We start from the raw sequence: 24,570 nt of genomic DNA, 5'->3' as shown, positions 1-24,570 counted from the left end.
TTCTAAATTCCACATATAGGCATTAATATACTATAATGGTGTTTTTCTATCTGACTTACTTCACTCTGTGTAATAGGCTCCAGTTTCATCCACCTCATTAGAACTGATTCAAATGCATTCTTTTTAATTGTTGAGTAATATTCTATTGTGTATATGTACCACAGCTTTCTTATCCATTCATCTGCTGATGGGCATCTAGGTTGCTTCCATGTCCTGACTATTGTAAACAGTGCTGCGATGAAAATTGGTTCCCTTTCAGATCTGGTTCCCTCGGTGTGTATGCCCAGCACTGGGATTGCTGGGTGGTATGGCAGTTCTATTTCCAGTTTTTTAAGGAATCTCCACACTGTTCTCCATAAAGGCTGTACTAGTTTGCATTCCTACCAACAGTGTAAGAGGGTTCCCTTTAAAATTTTTTTTAAATTTTGGCCATGCTGCATGGCATGTAGGATCTCAGTTCCTCAACCAGGGATTGAACCCATCCCCCCTACAGTGGAAGTAGAGAGTCTTAACCACTGGACTGCCGCAGGACTCCCTCCTCATCTGGCTTAATGCACCAATGCTAGGAATGGCCTCCCCCTTCAGGTGAGGCCCACTTTCTGGACAGAGGGGTACCTTCTGCTTAGGACATTCTTCTCATTTGCCTCCCTACCTGGATGTCTCTCCCTACCTCTGTTTCTGTTCCTTCTCCTTGGAACAATTGGAAAACAAACAACCTCACTTCCAGATCCTTAGAGTTCCCCAGGCTAATCAGGTCCTGGCATTTGGATGTTCTTTCAGGAGACCTGGTAGGTAGATGTGAGGGGAAAGCCATCTTCCTGCATCTTTGGGATGTTTTCACTGCAAGTGTAGAGATGAGAGTTTTCTGTGCATCTGCCATCTGTCTGTCCGTCAGTTGCTGACAAGGGCTCCTTCACCAGCGTCCTATCCTTTGGGTGGTGACTGACAAGACCTCCCAGCACTCAGAGATAGCGGAAGCAGCAGTGGTGGGATTTTAATTCCAGCAGGCTCCAGGGGCAGCCTCAGAGGTTCTAGCAACCTTGACCAATCACCTGGTGGTCATTCCTGGAGGCCTTGGCTGTTGCCTACACCTTCAGCTCTTTTCCAGTAGTTTTGTAAGCATCTAACTTACTGTGTTAAATCCCCTCTTGCATAAAACACTTACAGTGGTTTCTGTTTCCCACACTGAAACTTGAGTGATTTGAATAACAGTGATGGCACTAGTGATAAAGAGGCCACTGCAGGAGACATAAAAGAGGCAAGTTTGATCCCTGGGCCAAGAGGATCCCCTGGAGGAGGGCATGGGAACCCACTCCAGTATTCTTGCCTGGAGAATCCCATGGACAGAGGAGCCTGTTGGGCTACAGTCCATGGGGTTGCAAAGAGACAGATGTGACTGAAGCAACTTAGCACACACAATAAAGAAATAATTGTATTTAAATAATACCAACATCATTTATAATCATAATATGAATGACAAAATCAATAATGATGATCACTAATATTTATGGAGCTCCTGCCTCATCCTAGGAATTGTTCTAAGTGTTTTGCATGTGTTAACTCATTTCTTCCTTGCAACAACCATTTGAGTCAGGCAGTATAGGTGACTGAGATGCAGAATGATTGCCCAGGGTCACACGCATAGTGAGTGATGGCATGGATTAAACCTGTGCACTGCCTTAAAAATGACAATAGCCAGGAAGATATCTTTCTTAGATATCTTGTCTGTTTCTTGCACTTGATCCCAGGACTCCCTGACCCCTCATGGCTTTAACCATTTAAAAAGCACTTATTGTAATTACTAGTGGAGAACCAGTAAGATCCGATTATAATAGAAAATGCAATCTTATTTTATGGTTCCTGTGTAGTCTTTCCTCTGAATTTACATTGCAAAACTGGCTGAGCAGGCTCTAGATGGGACCTTCCCAGGTCTACACTGGGCAACAAGAAAATATATCTATTGTCATTGGGAAGAAATCGTGAAGCTTTTTTTTCTTTTTCCTTTTTAAATCTATTGAATCTGTTTTTTTTTTTTTTTATTGGAATATAATTGCTTTACTATATTGTGTCAGTTGCTGCTGTACTATGCTGTGAATCAGCCCTATGTACCCAAGTCCTTCCCTCGTGAGCCTTCCTCAGACACCCCACCCCATCCCAGGTCATCACGGAGCACTAAGCGGAGCTTCCTGTGCTACACAACAGCTTCCCACTGGCTATCTATTTCACACGTGGTAGTGTATAGATGTCACTGTTACTCTCCCAATTCGTCCCACCCTCTCATTCCCCTTCTGTGTCCTCAAGTCCGTTCTCTACATCTGCACCTCTCTTCCTGCCCTGCAAATAGGTTCAGCAGTACCAGTTTTCTAGATCCCATATATATATGCATTAATATATGATATTTGTTTTTCTCTTTCTGACTTACTTCGCTCTGTATAACAGGCTCCAGGTTCATCTACCTCAGTAGAACTGACTCAAATTCATTCTTTTTTACAGTGGAGTAATATACCATTCTATATATGTATCACAACTTCTTCATTCATTCATTCATCTGTCAGTGGACATCTACGTTGCTTCCATGTCCTGGCTATTGTAAATAGTGCTGCAATGGACACTGGGGATACATGTGCTTTTTGAATGATGGTTTTCTCAGGGTATGTGACCAGCAGTGGGATTGCTGTGTCTTATGGTAGTTTTATTTTTTTAAGGAACCTCCACACTGTTCTCCAGAGTTGTATCAATTTGCATTTCCACCAACAGTGTAGGAGGGTTCCCTTTTCTCCACACCCTCTCTAGCATTTATTGTTTGTAGATTTTTTGCTGATGACCATTCTGACTGGTTTGAGGTGATACTTCATTGTTGTTTTGATTTGTATTTCTCTAATAATGAGCTTCTTTTCATCATGAAGCTTTTAAGGGCTCCAGAAAGCTCTGGAAAGACAAGCCAGGTCTGGACTTAGCCCAAGGGTTGAGATCCACTTGAGGGTAAGCCTGGAGCAGCTGACTGAGATAAGACTTGCTTCTTTCTCTTACTCCTGAGTCTTGACCTCAAGGCTTCAGGGGTGAAGATGATGTTGGCTACTTTAACTGCCTTACTGATCATGAACGTGCCTGGGTGAAGCAGCATTTGATTCTGGATGGGAGCTGGGTAGGAGGTCTTGAGAATAGTCAAAGGGCGTGTCAGAGACTATTGACCGCAGGTTAACAAGGATCTAGCTACAGGGTGTGTGTTCTGGCTTTGATTTTAGGTCTTGGTAGTAGGCCCAGATAACATAGATTTGGAAATATGTTTGGGTAGGCTGGTGCTAGAACTGGGCTGTGAGCTGGGGCCTTTTCCACGGATGGTTATTAGAGTTGAGGTGTGAGTTGGAGGTGGAGAAGGAAATGGCAACCCACTCCAGTGTTCTTGCCTGGAAAATCCCTTGGATGGAAGAACCTGGTAGTCCATGGGGTCGCAAAGAGTCAAACATGACTGAGTGACTTCACTTTCGGAGGGGAATTTGTGGCTGGGTTTCCCGGATGCTAAATGCTCCAGAGCCCAGGATGGCCTGTATTTCACCCACCCCCACTAGAGTTAGAACTAGTTCCAGAATATAGGGAACAGACAAGCATGGGTTCAAGGTTATAGGGTGTCACACGGCTCCAACTTCCAAGGTCAGGGGTAGCTGGGGCATTGGGTCAGACCCTGGTGACACTGCACACCCAAGTGCTTTTTCTGGAAAGCTGGTCTTTCCCCATGTGTCCTGTGGTCAAAGCTCAAAAATGGATCCCTCCTTTAAGATCAGAGAAACATAACTCGGATTCATCGCATCAAACCTGTTTCTGGAATCTGGCTCCACATCTCTGCTAATGGTACCTCTGCCTTCCTGTCTCTCTGGACTCCTGCCTCACCCTCAAATCTGTTTGCAGTTTCCAAGTGCTTTCAAATTGACCTCCAAAATGTTCACCTTTCTCCTCTCTCTTTTTTTTAACTATAATATTGTGTGCTAATTGAAGGGACTTTAAGAAATATGGAAAGCCATGGCTTTAACTCTGGGTTAAAGATGAAAGTGTGACTATGCACAGTTAATCTCTGATCTCCCCTGGAACATCAGGAACAGCAAAGTGGTGGTGGTTGGTTTGTACCGACAGGTGTGATGTAGAAGATAAATAGGAGAAGCCTGACTTAGCAGACCAGGGAAAGTCAGAGAAAGGCAAGAAGTAACCCATTTACCTGGAGAACTTCTCTGACCCTCAAGGGTCAGGAATCTACAGCACCCAGCACACCTGGAATTGGGGATGGAGATGGGGCTAAAAGTGGGAGGGCTGCTAAGAAGAGAAGGGAGGAAGTACCAGAGAAGTTCAAGAAGCAGTTTAAGGGGGCTTCCCAGGTGGCTCAGTGGTGAAGAATCTGCCTGCCAATGCAGAAGATGCAGGAGACAGGGATTCATTCCCTGGGTCAGGAAGATCCCCTGGAGGAGGAAATGGGAATCCATTCCAGCTTAAAAAAAAAAAAAAAAAAAGAATAAGCCGTTTAAGAAGAGTTACCCATTGGTGCCTTCCTGCTCCCTCCTCAGTGGGCAACTGACCCTCCGCAGCCCTACTAGGTCACTGCCTGTTTGGCATCTGGAGAAAGCAGACTAGGTAACCAGAACTTCTTTGGATTGGAGGAAAACAGGAAAATTAAGTGAAAGTTTCCTTTCTCAATTTTACAAGTCCCACTTTCCCCCCTACTTTGCTCCCCAGGGCTCTGAAAGCCAGGCTTGAAAGCTCTAGATGGGAGATGGGCAGAGACACAAAATGTTCAAAGCAGCTGTGAAGGCTACAGGCTGTCCTCCTCCCCCCACATCAGTCCCGCTTTATCTGGCTTTTGTTTTGTTTTGGTTTTGAGACAAAAATTCACGTACCATACAATTCACCATTTTAAAGTACGGGATTTAGTACATTCAGTGGTTCTTAGTAAATTCACAAGGTTCTTCAACCATCATCATCATCACCACCATCTAATTCCAGAACATTTTCATTACTCCAGAAAGAAACCCTGTGTCCATTACAGCCATTCCCCATTCCTTCCTCCCTGGAGCCCCTAGCAGCCATCTGTCTACTTTCTCTTTCTGTTATTGACCCTTTCTGGACATTTCATATGCATGAATGTGACGGGCTTCTTTCACTGAAAACAATGTTCTCAAGGCTTATCTCTGTTGTACTGTCTACTGGTATCTTGTTCCTTTATATAGCTGAATATCATTTCATTGTATGGATTGACCACAATTTGTTTATCCATTTTCCAGTGGATGGCCAATTGATTATTTCTACTTTTGAGCTATTATCTGTTTTACATATAATACTTGTTTTATCATCTGTCACAAGAGCTTGGTTTTTATGTAAGCCTTCAAATGTGTGTGTGCTCACTGCCTCAGTCATGTCCAACTTTGTGACCCCCTGGACTGTAGCCTGCCAGGTTCCTCTGTCCATGGAATTCTCCAGGCAAGAATACTGGAGTGGGTTGCCGTTTCGTTCTCCAGAGGATCTTCCTGACTTGGGGATCGAACCTGCATCTCCTGCATTGGCAGGTGGATTCTTTACCACTGAGTCACCTGGAAAGCCTGAAAATTTTAACATCCCCAGCTTAAAAAAAAAGCCTGAACACTACTGACTTAGTGGAACTCTTTCATTTCGACATTTGAAGATGGTGACTGTTGACGGCCTGAATCTTTTCTCACGAGGATCACAGATACACCTCTCTCTAGGATGGCACCTGACAACCTCAAGACATGACCCCGTTTCCACATCTTGGTTCATGGCCCTACACACTGTGTGTACCAACTGCATGGAACCATCACATCACCCCACATGGCACTGTCTTCTTTATCACCATGTCACTGCTGCCCCAGTACCTTCTGCCCAGAATGGCTTTCTCTGACTGTGCTCCGTTTTACAGAGAAATCTCATTGGAATTCCAGGGCTCCCTCCATGTGGCCCTGCCTCTCTGCAAAACCAAAAAAATGCCTGCTATGCGGAGCCTTGCAAGACTTACAGTTGGGTCCTGTGTCTGAGGGCCAGGAGGAAGTGCTGTTGCATACCTAAACCTTGGGGAGAGGAGCTGGGCTTGGCAGGATCCTTTTCTTCTTCTTTTTAATAAATCTTTTGGCCACACCCCACAGCACATGGACTCTTAGTTGCCCGACCAACCAGGGATCAAACCAATGCCCCCTGCAGTGGCAGCATGGAGTCCTAACGACTGGACCACCAGCAAAGTTCAGCAGGATGCTTTTCTTTTCCTTCTACAGCCATAAAAAGAGCCTTCCAGTTCCACAAAGGCCTGTTTTGTGTTTTTGTTTTTCTGGTTTTTGTTGTCGCTCTGCTCTTCTCCATCCAGCAGAGGAGAGATCAGTCCATTCTGGGCCTGCCCAGAGCATACTCCACTTGTTGCCAGCGCTGTGCTGAGTCCCTGGATGGGAAGATAGTTCTGTTAAAGGGCTTCTGTCAAGGCAGAGAAAGGGCTTGGATGTTAGCGGGCACCGCCTCTCCTGCTCCGCTCATACGGCCTGAGACAATGCCCTTATGGCCCCCATTTGCCCAACAGAGAAACACCAGTTGCCCCCAGAACATGGAGCCCACTTCACTGCTTGGCCTCGAGAAACCCAGGCGCTTTTGTCATCTTGAAATGGTTCATACCTCGTTGCTAGCTCTTCCCCTGTGAGTTGTTTCCTCCATGGAGATGCCGCAGAAAAGAACACAAAGCAATGGATCAAAATGCCTGAGCACCATCCCACCTCCCCCCACCCAACTCCAGCAGCTTTCAGTGATGAAAATACCCAGAATGTAAAATGGTTAAGTTACTGAAGGCTCATAATTACCTGAGTTCTGTTGCACTTTTGATTAGAAAATGCAATTATGTTTATAGCGTTATAATCTCACCTGTCTTTGTGCTTCTGAGGAAACTGCAGGAGGATACATCTTCTGGAGCAAGCGGCCCTCGCTAATCAGTTGATTCTTGTCTCCAGAAGCTCTCAGTGCCACTTAAGCTAATGAAGACATGCTGCTTCTCCCAGGCACTCAGCTCCTCCCCCCACCCCCAAACCCAACTCCATTCTGGGGCTCATTTTTCAGAACAAACAGTCCTGCCTGTTCTTTCCCCCTCCTTATAGTAGGAAACAAAAACACCTGGTATCTGAGTGTTAAAGAACTGATTCCCCCTCCACCCCCGACCAAGAGATCTGCCTTCCTTTTTTGCTTTTGGTTTTCTTTCATTCATTCACTCATTTATTCATCCATCAGACTGCCACTCAGTACCTTGCTAATCCATATTATGTATCGTAATAGGCACTGGGGATAAAATGTTTAAAAAGTTAAGTCCATGCTATTCAGAAGCTCACAGGCCAGCGAAGGTGGCAGAAAAGTACAGAGACAAGTGAGGTCCAGCGTGCCTGGGTAAGAATAGGATGTCAGAGGGGCTCAGGGGACAGGATCAGCCCAGTCTGGAGGGAAGAGTAGAAGAGTGAAGAACAGGTATCTAGGCAGGAGTGGTGTCTGAGTTTGAAGTTTTCACAGAAGTAAGACAACGGTGGGACCAGGGGCAGGTGTCCCACACAACGACATGGACAGGGGGCAAGGGGAGCTGGCGCATATATGGATTTATCCAATAGTTCAGTATGACTTGGAGAAGGCAATGGCAACCCACTCCAGTATTCTTGCCTGGAGAATCCCATGGACGGAGGAGCCTGGTAGGCTACAGTCCACGGGGTCGCAAAGAGTCGGACACGACTGAGTGACTTCACTTCACTTCACTTCAGTATGACTACAGCAAAGAGTGCGAGTGTGTGTGTGTGTCTGTGTGTGTCTGTGTTGGACTGGAAGGGCAGGAGGACTGGTAAGAGGTGAGATGGATAAGGGTCTTCTGAGCTGGACTTGGTGCAGAAACCTCGGTGAGCCACTGGGGAATTTTCAGCAGAGAAAGGACATGCTTCAGATTCATGCTTCATGAAAAAGAAAATCCTTCTGGAGTGCGGAGGAGGTAGGGGGACCTATTGGAGGCAGAGAGATTAATTACTTTTAAAAATGCAAGGTGTTTTTATGAATTTGCTTCTTCCAGACTTGGCTGTAATAGGAAAGACAGGGAACCACGCTAGAGCAAATTTCTATCCATGAGGTCTATTTCTTTTGTCTAGGTTGTTGTTTAGTTACTAAGTCATGTCTGACTCTTTTGCAACCCCATGGACCATAGCCTGCCAGGCTCCTCTGCACATAGGATTCTCTAGGCAAGAATACTGGAGGGGGTTGCTTTTTCCTTCTCCAGGGGAGCTTCTCAACCCAGGGATCAAACCCGAGTCTCCTGAATTGCAGGTAGATTCTTTAGCTACCTGGGAAGCCCTATTGTCTAGGCAAAGACAATTGTATGTTTAATCCAATGACTTCATCTGCCACGTAGGGTGCAGCATGGTGCAGCGTCTGTGAGCACAGGATTTCTTTGACTGCCCTAGAGAAGGCAGGGATTCCCATACGATGTGATCCAGGAACCCTGACAATGGGAAGACCTTGATTTCTCAATCTGGCCTTGACTGAATCTGTGACTTGAACAAGTTACTCCTCATCTTCGGGTATTATTTCTCTCATCTAAAACTAAAGAACTAAATTTAATTCTTCATTAAGAACTAAATTGTTTCTTAGGTTTCTTGCAGCTCTGAAACCAGTAACATGATAGTTTGGTGAGCTGATTTTGAACAGTTTTGAATTCTGTTTTTGCTACTTCTCATTGTAAGACCTTGCATAAGTTACCTAAACACTCTAAAGCTAAGTTTATTGTTTATTTATTTTTGGCTTGTGGGATTTTAGTTCCCTGCCTAGGGATTGAACTCAGGCCTTTGACCATGAAAGCGCCAAGTCATAACCACTGGCGTGTGTGTGTGCTCAGTCGTGTCTGACTCTTTGTGACCCCATAGGCTGTAGCTCACCAGGCTCTTCTGTTCATGGGATTTTCCAGGCAAGAATATTGGAGTGGGTTGCCATTTCCTTCTCCATCTAACCACTGGACCGCCAGGGAATTTCCTAAAGTTAAGTTTAAAATGGAAATAATAAAACTTCTTGCAGGGATGTTGTGGGGAATAAATGTGATATTATATGTACAGCATTTAGAAGGATGCAAGCTATTACTGTAATACCTTCAAAATGAAAACTTCAAAAATGAAAATGGCTACTTGGAGATACCATGAAACAAGGACACTCACCCCAAGATCACACAGGATCAAGGTACTAGACAAGTGAATGTTTTACAGTGTTTGTAAGTTTAGCCAGATGTGCGACTTTCCCTGACTTTGCAAAGCCAATCAACACTACAGGACCGAGATTGTCGAGTTCATAGACTGTGATGGAGCGCCCTCTAGTGGTTTTAGATATTAACATTTTCATTAAAATGATGGAACAAACGTAGCTTTGTGGATTATAAACAAACAGCAAAGATTTGGTGTTCTTTAATCTTAGATAAAGTTAATAAAGCTAATCTTACATAAAGCCAATAAAGTGTCATTAATTATATCACTTCTAATAGTAATTCTTTAGTCAACTTTTCCATAAAATTCACATTCTGGGCGTTTATTAGAACTTGCCGTTCTAAAAGACAAAATTATAAATTAAAACATAAATTATATTGAACATTTAAATTGCACATAAAATCTTCAGAATAGTACTTTATGCTGTGAAATTAGAAATAATTTGGAATCACTCAAAAGGATGATGCAATAGCAAAACTGGAGTTTTTCTAGAAATAACCTTGCTACAAACTTGACCAGTGTGACTGGAAGGGTTGCTTCATTTCTGTGAACTTTGGTTTATTCATATTAGAAGTAGGAATCTAAGCCCAAACATTTCCAAGGTCCTTTCTAACTTTTAAGAACTCTGATCTGAGGGGGGTAAGTCATCCATTTCTTTTCCTCCTTCCTCCCTCCCTCCCTCTCTATTTTTTGGCCATGTCACACAGCTTGTGGGATCATAGTTGCCTGACTGGGGATCAAACCCGCTGTCCCTGCAGTGGAAGCCCAGAACCCTAACCATTGGACCACCATGTAATGCCCTCTACTTTAATATTAGGGCTCTGGCACGGTAATTTAGAGCCCATTTGAAGATGGATTCATAATGTTTTAAAAAACCAACCCTAGCCATGAGTAACAGAAATGGCTAGTCACTAACAAAGCTTCGTGTTCTCCTTCCACAGTGTAGAATTTTGTGAAGCAGCGGCAGAGTCAGGCCTCTACTGAGCAGCCCCTCTTGGTGTCAGGATGGGACCACATGACTAAAGTGAATAAAGTGTTCAGTTGTGTCTGACTCTTTGTGACCCCATGGACTGTAGCCTACCAGAATCCTCAGTCCATGGGATTTTCCAGGCAAGACTACTGGAGTGGGTTGCCATTTCCTTCTCCAGGGTATCTTCCCAACCCAGGGATCAAACCCGGGTCTCCCGCATTGTAGGCAGATGCTTTACCGTCTGAGTTACCTAACCATATGACTAGTTCTTATCAAAAAACTGAAAGCAAAAATGATGTGGATACCCCAAGCCAAGGTAAATTATCGTGTGTGACTCTCTTTCTTATCCACTTGTCCCCAGATGGAAGACACCTGGGCTACTTACAGTCACAGAACAGAGCCACATGTGAAAGAATCTGGGTACCTGAATTACCCATGGGAGGGGAGCTGCCCAGGGGAGCCAGGCAGAGAACCTGCAGTGTGAGAAATAAACCTACTGTGTTAAGACACTGAAAATTAGGGGGGAGGATGTTACAATAGCTAGTTTGAATTTTCCTAACATACCCTCCAACTCTATTGTGTTGCAATCTAATTAGATTTTGCACAAAAGGAAACTATCTCTAGGGGAGGGTGTGTGTTTGAGGAGAGGCAGGGAAGATTAGTCCACTCATTTTTTGTGATTGGGAAGATAATTCTGTTCTAGAAAACCATCTTACCAAGATTTCCTTTAAACTATTTTGTTACACAAAGGGAGCCTGATGTGGACAATCTCCTATTTATCGATGGTTCAAAGCTCAGTCTTTGCGACCCCATGGACTGTAGCCTCTGTCCATAGAATTCTCCAGGCAAGAAGACTACAGTGGGTTGCCATTTCCTTCTCCAGGGGATCTTCTCCACGCAGGGATCGAATCCCAGTCTCCCTCATTGCAGGCAGATTCTTTACCATCTGAGCCACAAGGGAAGCCTATTGATGGTTAAAGATACCATAATTACTATTGAGTTGTAGCTAACAGGTGTTTTGGAACACAAGAAAGTTCAGTAATCACTAATCTGGGTAAAATAATCTAAGCAGTTAACTTGCTTTCAGAACTATCCAATTCTACATTTTGATGTTAACTTGTTAATGGTGGAAGGTGGGCAAGGAATCCTTGATTATACCTGGTAACAGGTATCAGAGTTATTAACTGATAAAGCTTGTTTTTGATAGCAGAAAAAATACAGAAGACAAAAGCTGGTTTGTTTTTTAATTTAGTTATAACTCTGCAAATACTAGAAGGCAATGGCAACCCACTCCAGTACTCTTGCCTGGAAAATCCCATGGACGGAGGAGCCTGGTAGGCTGCAGTCCATGGGGTCGCTACGAGCCAGACACAACTGAGCAACTTACTTTCACTTTTCACTTTCATGCATTGGAGAAGGAAATGGCAACCCACTCCAGTGTTCTTGCCTGGAGAATCCCAGGGACGGGGGAGCCTGGTGGGCTGCTGTCTATGGGGTCGCACAGACTCGGACACGTCAACTGAAGTGACTTAGCAGTAGCAGCTGCAAATACTATTTTCTTTTAAGCTAGCATTCTATGGGAAGATAATTGGGAATCAGTGATGTAGAAACTCATCAGCAACAGTTAGAAAAACCATTATTACAGTACAAACAGGTCTGTGGACAATCCTGGTCTGGAGCCATACACAGACTATGATGCTGGCCAATCAAAACTATAGCAAATGCTTGATTAGCAGGAATCCGTAACAGCTGTACACAGGAATGAACGTCCGATGAAATAAATGCCTCATGGAATTAGAACTCCTAAGATTATACTTTGCCACCTAAATTATTTTCATTTAGGAGCCTGAATTCAAATTGGTTTTGTAAACAAGATAATAAACTGTTCTACTATGAGAAAAATTCACTTGTAGAAATTGAAAATTTTCTATTACTAACAAAATATAAAGGGTACACAGATCTTCATCTAGCAGTGAAGTATCTAGGAATCTATTCAGAGAAGTTTTAGATAACTTTTCATAGAAAAATGGGAACATTTGAAGTTTATCAGTTCAAAACTGATAACGGCAAACTTGTACATAGAGTGCTATGCACTGCTTGCAAAGAATGAGTAGATGTGTATGTGCTGAGATGGAAAGAAGTCCTCAATAAAAGGACAGACACTGAAGATATGTATGTACTGAATACACAAGTCTGACCTTGTTGTTCCGTTTTTCAAATTGATAGGTTTGGCAGAAGGTAAGAACTGGGAAGTTAAGGATTAGTTAATGAGTTAATTCCACAGTGAGACTTTTCTCTTAAACCCAAGACTCAACATTCTCTAACTCTCTCATTCTTTACCTCCATGTCTATGCTCCAAGGTCACTTATCTCCGAAACATCTTCTCCCTGGAACATCTTCCCCAAGTATCACTAAGGTTTAAAGGTGATCTCTTCCAGGCAATCAATCTCACTGCTTATATTCTAAAGAATTCTCATTTACCTACACACCTCTTACCCTTCCTTGAAATCTTACAGGCATTTATAATCAGTTCCAGTTTTTATCTTAGTGTCTTACCTACTTATGTCAGGTTCTTTATGTTTCTCATTTTTCAGGTAGTAGAATTAGGTAGTAGGATTCTTGTGCAAAGGAACCAAGACCTTATTCACCTTTGTGTCCCTAAAAGGCAATTAATGGGGGCATTGTTTGTAATCAGCATGTATGCTGCTAATAATTTAGACAGAGACCAAATGATTTACCACTTTATTTTCAAAATTTTATTTATATAGAATCTTTACAATGTTTCCCTTAAATTTTTATAAGATAAAACCCCAAAGTTTAAAACCAGATATTTTATGTCACAATTTAAGTACAAGGTGGAGAATTCACTTATTTGGAGGAAAAGCTTTCATAATTGTACAAACATTAATATTTACAATATTCTTTAATACAGATATACACAACATGGCATCATATTTAAATGTACAAAATGGTTTAAATTATATTTTAGTACAGAACATTCCAAGATTCAAACTAATAAAAGAAATTCCATCAACACTGATATTAATAACATTTGGGGAAAACAACAGCAAGAGGGTTATCAATAATCATAGTAAACTTATACATAATACACAATTTACACATCAAATCCATAAATTTAAGATATATGTGACCCATCTATTTAAATCATGCTAGAATCTAAATATTATTTTATAATTCATATGAAACAAATGTTCTGTGGTAACCTATGAAACAGGAACACAAACTATAAGATCATAGTTAACATACTTCTTAATTCCTAAGATAGTACTCCAGGAAACCTCAAAGATGGAAGATCTGGCTTCTTTTTTTGGCAGAAATTAGGAGTTCTTATGAATATATTCATAAATACAGTCAAAGGAATAAAACAACCCACATATCATGAATTAATTTTACCTTCTCAAATTTGGTTTGGTATAGAGCCCCTGGCATAATCACAGTTTCTCTGGGATATTTGACTTTCTCCTGACTTAGCTGGGATAACATACTTACTCTTTGCCTTGCTCTAGAAAAGATTTAAGGAAGCTTAAAAGAAAAGATTTATAAAATACCAGAAAGCCCAAATTATAGGTTAAATGAAAAAACAGAGTTTGGGGGAACAGCATGCTTAAAACCATTTAAGAAAAGGTAAGGATTTAAGCTAAAGCATATTACATTATTCTCCACAGTGGTTTTCTGGAAATATTGCAAAATATGATATTAATTTGTAAGAAAGCTATTAAACTACTGTAAACTGGAAATGATCAAATTTCTTTGTTAAATGCTGTATTAACTCTGATGGAACAGATGATGACACAAATGTATGTCTTTTCATCTTTGTGCTTGTGTGAAGTAAGTTTTCCTAAATGTCATAATGTGTGATTCTAGATTTAGCCTCTAGCTCTGGGGAGAGACGAGTATAGGTAACACCAACTGTGTATGTCCTGAGATGGGAGCTGCCTTCCAGGTGGTGTAGGGACAGAGACAGCATCAGTCCTAGAGCCTCCTGCCTATATCGGTTTCTCCAGGTCCTCCAGCTCAGTTCAGGAGGACCCAGCAAGAGAAGCAGGAAGAAGGTAAACTGCGGAGCAGGAGGCCCACTCAGGGTGGCAGGCGGAGGCCACAGGCTCCTCGCTGCCCAAACAATCTGCGCTTCACAGCCCTTGCCCCACTCGTGTCGGGGAGGAAAGTTACGGAGAGAAGGCTGGGGCAGCACAAGTCAGCTTCTGGGAAACAAGAATGCTTCTGTTCAACTCTATTCTTCAGACCTTGCTTTCAACACATGACAATGAAGGATCTCATACCTACACACCGACAGGTAACAAGTGAGGGAGTGGGGATGGAAAAAAAAGAGCTTGAGGGAAATGCAGGAAGAAAAAAAAAGGTGGCAGGAGCCGTGGCTCTTATTAAGTATTAAGAATCAGAACAAAATATCGACCTGAAACCTAAAATTAGCCATTGCAGCCCATCTTTCTTTGGGGGATGAATGGTTCCAACCAAGTCCTGAACGTTGATGGAGTCAGTAAAGACCAAAGTTCATGTCTGTGGATCTAAAGCCACAGGAACTGCAGGGTTTCTGGCTGTGTGGCAAAGCTCTGCTAGGGTTTGTGAGGTCGGTTTATAGGGGAGGCGTAACAGAATATAGGCAGGGACAACTGAGCTATTAGGCACCAGGTCTCATGTTTATAATACATTTAGAGGCCCTCCCAAATGTTTTAATTTCTTTTAAATTTATAACACAGAAAACACTTTCAGATGGAAGGATGTATGCATATACAATATTAAATTCATTTTATACAAATGCAGTTGTAACATTAATTTTTAGTAGTTTTTTTGTGGAAGAAGAGGGTCAAAAAGGCAAAAATGTCTAAGGCTCACGAAAGTTATAATACAGCACTGAGGGCCAATGGCCCAAGGCTGAAATTACAAAGGGGACAGCCTCTGATCTTGTGGATCTTATTTCACTGATTTTTCTTTTTTTGAATATTATTTTGGGATGAAACTGTAAAAGAGAAGTAATTGTAATGTCAATTTCCAGTAGGCAAGCTGGAAAAAGAAAAAAATAAAACAAAACAAAACTAAGCTCATGATTTTATTGTCTTTGCACAAAAGTAAGGACCAAATCAGGATGAAGAGACTCTGATGTTTTCAAGTCCTATCTCCACTCTGTAAACACTGCCAGAGGTAGGTTTCCCTCTGAAACCCTGCCTCTTAAACTTCCACACTGCCACTCAGGCTGAGCCTTCCTGTGCTTCTCAAGGCTTGACTCCTACTGCCCTCAGCAGGCCAAGGTTGGCAGTGATAGGAATGTGGGCACCGAGAGCTGCAAAAATGTTTTAAGACTATCATAAGAAAAATGTAAAGGAATGAATGAGGGAGGAGGGGAGGAAAATATCACAGACTATAATCAAAATTACATGATGTTAAAAAAAAATGAAAGGTTTATACTACAATGTTAACTATGGTTTCTGTTTTTTAAAAATTATCTTCTAAAAAGATAAATGTACTCTTACCATCAGAAAAAAACAGTAAGTATTACTTAAAAAAACTGTGCTCTCAAAGCATTAAACTGTGAACAGTACCATGTTGAGTTCCTCATAGTATGGCTTAGGTTAAATGGCTAAATGTAGTAACCCACAAGCATGCAGAGGACCCAGACTGAGAACAGAATTCTTAATTTTCACTATTTTCCAACCCCAATTCATCAATGTAACAGGGAAATGTCAATTAAGAAAGCTAATTAATACCACTTTCTAGGATCTGTTCCTGAGGTATAATGAAGAAGACATGTCAGAAGGAAGAGCACGAAGGAATGAACCACCACCTGTTACAGAAGCGCACTTTCTGCCCCTGAACTACAGGTGAGGAGCCTAAGGTCCAAAAGGTTACGTGATTGTCACACGACAAAGCTGGTAAGAGAATTAGGTAAGAATTCAGGTTTCCTATTTTCGGTCTACAGTTCTAATATCCCTGGTCCCCAAAGTAACTGCTTTGTAAGTTATGTTTCACTGTTTATCCTAAACGCATATAGAAAAATGGAAAATACTACCACTTTCCTTAAAAAAACATTTAAAATTAATTTTGGAACTGTACCACCTCAAAATATAAGCTCCAGGTTTGTAAGTCCCACAATTAGAATGAATCACAAGATTTTAGACCTGGGAGGATGCAGGGGAGATAATTTAGACCTCAGTTACACATGAATTTAGGCCCAGAGAAGGCAGACTATATTCCCCCAATTTACAAGACTGAGTCAAGGCCCAGATCATCTAAAACTGGCTCACTGCTCCTTCCAATACTGACTTATTTTCCTTGGATATTCATTAAACCAAAAAAAGGCAAAATTACAGAATCATACCCAGATTAGATGCAATAAAACTGATGAAGATGACGCAAGACCTTTCAGTGGCTCAGGCTCATGCACTTGAAAATAAATTCTAAATATCTGCAATCCTCTGGAGCAGGGTTTGGAAGACAACAGCCAGCAACCTGTCTTTTGTGAGGCTCGTGAATTAAAAATGATTTTACATTTTGAAAGAGTTGTTAAAAAATATAAAGAAGAAGGACCGACAGAGATGGTATGTAGTCTGCCAAGCCTGTTATTAACTGCCCCTTTACATAAAAGGTCCACTGACCCCTGTTCTGGATTCAGCAAGTATACAAAACTGGGCTGAATACATAATATGTCCTGGAAGGATTTTTTGTTTTTAAAATCAAATCTGATTTATTTAAGCTTTATTGTAATTTGCCTCTTTCTCCTCATAGCAGGTAGTAAGAGGAAATATAAAAAAATCTAGTTTAAGGGTTATGATTACCTGTGTTCTAGTTAACTAAGTTTTATCACAAACACTAGTATAAGTGGCACCTATATTTGAAGCTAATTATATTATGTATCTGAAAGCCTGACAAAATGTTACAGCTGATAAAATGGCATATCCTATAGCAGTGCAGTTATAAAGTAAAATGGAAGCAAATCTGTAATTAAAAAGCTGGTAATTTGATTCTCTCCTTTAGGTCCCTTCCCCAGGCCTCCCCTGGCCTCGCATAGCATGTTGTTAGATTCATTAAACCAGCAGTTCTCAACCATGTTCATCACTTCAGGGAACACCCACCCGTATCTCATCTGCAACCATAAACAAGCCTCACAAAACACATGAAGAGAATGGAACTGCTCCTAGTGAGACGTGAGACAGCAAAACTGGAACGACTAGTTCAGGGGAGGCAAAAATTCGAGACACAATCCATTTCTCAACCTGCAGACAGCAGGGAGGCGGCCTCTAGTTCAGGCCCTGACTGGCCGTGGAGGACTGAGCATGCCGGCCGACCCCACCTCACACAACACTCTGAGCACCACACACGAAAACAAGTCCAGCTCTCTCTCTTGCCACATGGTGTATGTGGCCAAGTTTGGATTTCATGAACTAGCAAAAAAAAAAACCAAACTGTACCACGGTTAAACAATAATTTCAAGGTTATAACTCTGAAAGTAGGATCTACTATGTCAAGACTAAAATACCTTACTTTAAGAGAATTACATTAACAATTCCTTTTGCCCCACAGTACAGTTCTCTTCAGCCACTCCATTCTCTGGCTTGCTTTGGTAACTGGAAAGGAATAAATTTTCTATTTGAGTCAAGAATTCTTCAGCAATGAAGCAATTAGTCACTTTGCTCAGAGTTTTCCTCAGACACTCCAAAAGCTAGTTGAAAAGAGAAGTTTTATATTTAAATACACAGAAGTACAAGAAGAGGGTTTGCATTACTATCATTTTATCCCTTTCCAAATCTCCTATTTTATAGTGCTTAAATTAGAAACATTCTCCTTAAAAGAGGCTGAGGATAAATTTGTGTTTAATAATCATACAGCTGAAGTGTAGGAAACCATTGTTGAGGAATGCTTAGGTTAGTTCCTTCTGATTTTATATAAGGAGATAAACTTGAGCCTGTATGTATCATGCTTTCTACAAACTTGTGGATTTGCTTTTTAAAGTAGTTTTATTTACAAAGCAAAGAATCCTATGGGATAAAAATCTATGTACATTAAAATACAAGATTCTACCATTTCAAAAACAGGATGCTAGAGTCTAATTCCTGGGAAATGTGTATATTAATCTTCCGACAGAACAAAGAGAAAGTGACTACAATAGGAGGGGGTAAAAATTATTAAAGAAGAAACTTAGTAAGTTAAAATTTTCTATTTCCAAATTGTTACCAAAAGAAAAAAAAGAAAGACCAATCTTGCCAATCTCTCAATACACTCATAGAAACAAAACTAGAAGTGAAGTAAAATAATTCAAGACTCTTATTTTCTACCAGAAGTTAAGTAAAATGACCATTTAAATTTGTTAGATTTACACTACGACTTTTAAAAATGATCAATTGTTAAAGCTAAATGGAAACACGGTGCTTTTGAATTTAATAAAATAAGAAAAATGCTCTCCATTGTGTACAATAATAATCAGCCAACATTGACAAATTTTGTTCTAAAACAATATTATTTCTATATGCAAGCGTGGGCAACAAAACACATTACTAATTATCTCCTAGAAATTAACTTTAGAAAGGAAAAAGCAATAAAAGAAACACACAGAAAATGTATCCACAAAGCATCAGGCATCATGGGAAAACACATCAAGATGAATAGCTTTAGAATCTATGAACAATGAAACCAATTAAACTGAAGAAAGCTTACTTTCTGCAAACAAGTCAGGTCAGAATCTCGGCGAAAGATTTTATCCATGGGGACACTGCTGTTGGAAGAAATATGAAAACAAACCAATGAAACAAATACTATAAACACATTAGTTTTGTAATAAACTATCACTGATGCCATACATCACAATTTTATATTTAACTTGGGCTTTCCCTAAAACATAATTTAATGAGAACACTGCAGATGTGCAACCCTCTCAAACCATAGCACATACCTCCGGGATAGCCTGTATTTTTCTATTATCCATCTTGTCTTCTCAAACACTAACTCCCACCGAGGTTCTTCTAACATCTGTTGTACTTCAAATTTATAAGGTAAACCTAGAAAAGCATAAAGAAGCATATTTTTACCAACTATTCCTTGAATCTCCAATCTCCTTTTAATTACTTACAATTCCCATCAGTGTTTTCACAACCGCAATTTGGCATACCAGCTAAGCAGCACTTTAAACATAAGAGGCATTCATTAATTATGCACTGCCTGGCTGAACTTGGTCCATAAACCCTATTAATGCCAAACAATTAATAACGAAAAGTAATAGTGCCATTTGCATGACAATTCTATGCAAGGAACTGTGACAGGTAAGATGATCATATAAATCATCATCCAAACCACGAGGCTTCTGGAGTGAAAGCGGGCACTTATATACACTTGTGCCAGAACCACAGGCTTAAATAGGAATTGACCTAGGCAAACCCAGCTATGTTCCATCCCACTGACTTTTTTTAAAACACAGGTTATCAACACAGTGCTATAAGATAGGTAGCATTATTCCTATTTAACACATAAAACTGAGGCTGAGATGGGTTGAACAAGCTGTTTCTTCTAGTAAAGCGAAGAGCTTGGATTTCAACCTCCAGCATTCTTGCCTGACTGTGTGTGCTGACCTAAGACTAGGCAGGGAGGGACTAGATTTAATTCTGGAGAGGCAGTAACTACACTCGAGTCACAATAAACTCTGGAGGAAACAAGTCCAAAGGGTAGATATCACTTACATAAGTTAGAAAGGAAAAAATACCAAGAGATGAGCCTACTTAGAAATTTCTCATATATCCTTCAAAATCCCCATGTAGTTATATTTGTGGTATATTTAAAAAGCTCAGGTGATTCATTACCAAAGGCCAATACAATAATAGTAACACTAGTATAATGCTTACTATGTGCCAGGCTTTATATAAAGGTATTATAATTAATTAATTAATTAATTTGGCTGTACTGGGTCTTAGCTATGGCATGCAAGATATAGTTCCCTAACAAGGGATTGGAACTGAGCCCCCTGCATTGGGAGCATGGAGTTCTGGCCACTGGACCACCAGAAAAGTCCCTAGAGGTACACTTTGTATGGATGTGAGGCTACTTACACAACAGTGGCTACAGGACTAGAAAAGGTCAGTTTTCATTCCAATCCCTAAGAAAGGCAATGCCAAAGAATGTTTAAGCTACTGTACAACTGTGCCCATTTCACAAGCTAGCAAGGTTATGCTCAAAATCCTTCAAGCCAGATTTCAGTAGTACACAAACCGAGAACTTCCAGATGTATAAACTGGGTTTCAAAGAGGCAGAGGATGAAAGATCAAATTGCCAACATGCATAGGATCATGGAGAAAGCAAGCGAGTTCCAGAAAAATATATACTTCTGCTTCATTGACTACACTAAAGTCTTTGACTATGTGGATCACAACAAATTGTGGAAAATTCTTAAAGAGATGGGAGTACCAGAAAACCCTACCTTCCTCCAGAGAAACCTTCATGTGGGTCAAGAAGGAATAGTTAAAACTGGACATGGAACAATGGACTGGTTCCAAATTGGAAAAGGAGTATGACAAGGCTAAACACTGTCACCCTGCTTATTTTACTTATGTGCAGAGTATACCATGCAAAATGCTGGGCAGGATAAATCACAAGCTGGAATCAAGACAGCCGGGAGAAATTTCAACAACCTCAGATATGCAGATGATACCATACTAGGCAGAAAGTGAAGAGGAACTAAAGAGCCTCTTGATGAAGGTGAAAGAGGAGAGTGAAAAGGCTGGCTTGAAACTCGACATTCAAATGAAAATCATGGCATCTGGTCCCATTTCTTTATGGCAAATAGAAGGGGAAAAAGTGAAAGCAGTAACAGATTTCCTTTTCTTCGGCTCCCAAATCACTGAAAATGTTGACTGCAGCCATGAAATCAAACGATGCCTGCTCCTTGGAAGGAAAGCTATGACAAACCTAGACAGCGTATTCAAAAGCAGATAAATCACTTTGCCAACAAAGGTCAGTCTACTCAAAGCTATGGTTTTTCCAGTAGTCATGTATGGAAATGAGAGCTGGACCATAAAGAAGGTTGAGCACCAAAGAACTGATGCTTTCGAACTGTGGTCCTGGAGGAGACTCTTGAGAGTCCCTTGGACTGCAAGGAGATCCAACCAGCCAATTGTAAAGGAAATAAGTCCTGAATATTCACTGGAAGGACTGAGCTGAAGTTGAAGCTCCAATACTTTGGCCACCTGATGCAAAGAACTGACTCAATGGAAAAGACCATGATGCTGGGAAAGACTGAAGGCAATAGGAGAACGGGGTGGCAAAGTATGAGAAGGTTAGATAGCATTACTGACTCAATGGACAGGAATTTGAGCAAACTCTGAGAGACAATGGAGAACAGCGGAACCCGGTCACAAACAGCCAGACTTGACTTAGCGACTAAATAACAACAATAAAGGCCACTTACATGAACTAGCTTGGGGAAGGGAATGGCAACCCACTCCAGTATTCTTGCCTGGAGAATCTACGGACAGACGAGCCTGGCAGGCTACAGTCCATGGGATTGCAGAGTCGGACATGAATGAGCGACTAATACCAACAGCACATGAACTAGCTACCAGTATTAGTCCCTTTTTTTTTGATGACACTGAGCCACAGAGAGGCTATTAAATAATCTGTTCTTGGACTTATTAATACATAACTAGCAAGAGAGAGAGCCAGGATTTGAAGTCAGGCAGTTTGGCTCAAGCTTATGTTCTTAACCTTTACATCATACTGCCTCTCAACTTGCATTTTTGCCATCATTAAGCTTTTCAAGTAAATAAAATGCCAGCAAATCAGAAGGTACTAGGGAAAAAAAATCATAACTATACTTCCATACAATGTAAACATAATTTGTCAGTATGCTCTAAAACGGCTTTTTCTCCCCATTTTTTTTTCCAGGTGTATGCAAGGAGAGAAGGGAACAGCATGATGATAGCTGATTTTTTTCATTTCTCAATTCTCTTCCATTTCATTTTCCCCCTCCAAGAACTTAAGAAGAGTGACACATTATAGTACATAAGCTACTACCCAAACTCCTTTTGTGATAACAATCATTTACTTGATATGTTTTCATTACCTAGTAAGCACAGGCTACAGCAATAATTTTACCTACCTACTTTAGACCTATTATTTACCAAGCACTTACATGCATTACCCCGTAAGCAAGGTAATAATTTTTTCTCATTCTACAGATGTGGCAAAGGAGAATGAGCAATATTAAGTAACCTGCCCTAGGTAAAGTAACAAAAACATATCAGAGCTGGGATCTGAATCCAGGTAAAGCAACTCTTATTCTTAATGGAAGTAAAAAATGAGACTAAAATAAAGGCAAATAAATAAAGGCATTTTCAGTCTGTGCTCATAAAAAAGAAAATAAACACACACACACACATTATACATCTCTATTAGGTATTGAGTATTTTATAAGTTAAAAAAAGGCACTAAACCAGTAAAAATTTCCTTTTGTACTGATTACTTTTGATAGGCTTATTATTTTTTTAAATTGAGGTATAATTAATTTATAATGTGCTATTTTCAAGTATACAGCAAAATGATCCAATTACACATATATGCACTGATTATTTTTATCCACTTAAGTGTCAGAATAAAACTAATCACTAAGTATATTTCCTGCCTATTACAAGTAGAGAAAATGATTAGCCATTAGACATAAATTAATGAATACATGAATAAACAAATAAATATATCAAGCACCCAGTTCAAAGTAATGTAATAGAAGGTATCCCATGGCTTGTGAGAAATTTTAATGAACTCTTGAACAAGAAAGTTTCAAAGAGGAGCAAAGGACCAAGGATTAAGACCTAATAAGCAGTGTTAACAATGGAAGAAGCGGCTCTACTCAAGAGAACTTCTTGCAGTGATGTTTACATGGACACTTGTGTGCTGTCTGACAGTAGCTTATGTGAGCCTCCAGCACTGGGCCTGCTAATCTTTTGGGTGATTCCTTCTCATTTGGGGTAGTTTCTTCACACACATGCATTGGTCTTTATCTTGCTAAATACTAAATTTGAACCTTCTACACATCTCTGGAGTTTCTCCAGGTGGCATTCTACTCTCTGGTACTCTGTCCTACAAATTTAGTTGCCCTGGTCTCCTTAGTCTTATTTCAATCATGTCAACTCAGAGTCAGCTAGACTCTGGGTGAGTTTCTCCTCCTTGTGCCATACCTGGAAGTTCTTTTAAGTTAATAAGCCAGGGTAACTTGGGCTCACTTTTATGCTTCCCATCTCTCAGCAATCATATCCTTCACTGCTTGATATTATAAATCCCATTGTTTTCTATATTTTGTCCAGTTTTTCAGTTGTATCAGACAGGTCCTTGTTACTTCATTTTGCCCAGAAGTAGGATTCTAGGAACTAAATTTTAAATTTCATTTAATTCTAATTAATTTAAGCCATCATATGTAGGCCACAGGTGAATGTATTAGACAGCACAGTAGAGATTCACTCCCCAAATCTAGTAGTATATGATATTAAGACATGATTTAAACTGAGAACAATTTTACTGTGATTCTTCCTTTTGTAACTTTTTGTAAAATTATGCTGGGGTAAAGAATGATATATATATATACATGTGTGTGTGTGTGTGTGTGTGTGTGTGTGTGTGTGTGTGCGCGCGCACGCGTGCACATGCGCTATGTTCAAAATGGGCATTTTGGAAAAAGTTAATGTCAGTATTACTCATTCAATAAAACTATATAGAGCATTGACCACGCCTTACATGTAAGGCAAGTGATTAGGTGTTACAGGAGACACGAAGATGTAGTTCCTCCTCTTTGAGGCTCACAGTTTAGTGAGACAGGCTAAATAAATTGTAATAAAAGATGAAAATAACCATGAAGGCAGGAAACAAGTGTTGCAGGTGCATAAAGAACAGAAACTAATAGTAAATGAGATAGAGGGTAGTGGTGCTGGGGTCTTTACCAGAGAGAGGGCATCTGAGTGACATCATTAAGAATGAAGAAACTAATTTGTTAAATCTACATTATGCCAGGCGCTGGGCTAGAAACTGAGAGTAGAAAAATGAGTACAATATAGTGTCTATCGGAGCAGGAAATGGCAACCCACTCCAGTGTTCTTGCCTGGAGAATCCCAGGGACGGGGAGCCTGGTGGGCTGCCATCTATGGGATCACACAGAGTCGGACATGACTGAAGTGACTTAGCAGCAGCAGCAGAGGAAAATGCTATCTCACTGGGAAAAGATCTGTTTGCTTCTTTCCTACCCAACATTTGGTTCTTTCTACCCAGTGGGTTTCTATCATGGCCACTGTGGGACAGGCCAGCCTGGATTACTCCTTTGCTGATTCTGGGTCTCATTTCACCAGCCAGGTT

The 24,570-nt window shown here is 40.8% G+C and overlaps 1 protein-coding gene across 3 annotated transcripts in view; it reads right to left on the bottom strand.

Annotated features, from left to right (window-relative positions):
* Nucleotides 1-12,948: 12,948 nt before the first annotated feature.
* The window catches only part of MYSM1 (Myb like, SWIRM and MPN domains 1), a 44,821-nt gene continuing 33,199 nt past the window's right edge, over nt 12,949-24,570 (bottom strand). For 2 of the 3 annotated variants that reach the window (XM_061121758.1, XM_061121759.1), the window contains exons 18-20: nt 19,139-19,244; nt 18,904-18,961; nt 12,949-17,911 (exon numbers count right to left, since the gene is read on the bottom strand). In XM_061121758.1, the coding sequence (XP_060977741.1) occupies nt 17,744-17,911; nt 18,904-18,961; nt 19,139-19,244 (332 nt within the window). In that variant the 3' untranslated portion in view covers nt 12,949-17,743. The remainder of the gene's footprint in view (nt 17,912-18,903; nt 18,962-19,138; nt 19,245-24,570) is intronic. The other variant, XM_061121760.1, reaches the window with a different exon arrangement.

This window comes from Dama dama, chromosome 20 (assembly GCF_033118175.1).
Source record: "Dama dama isolate Ldn47 chromosome 20, ASM3311817v1, whole genome shotgun sequence".
NCBI lineage: Eukaryota > Metazoa > Chordata > Mammalia > Artiodactyla > Cervidae > Dama > Dama dama.
This window is presented reverse-complemented; position numbering and strand designations above follow the sequence as displayed.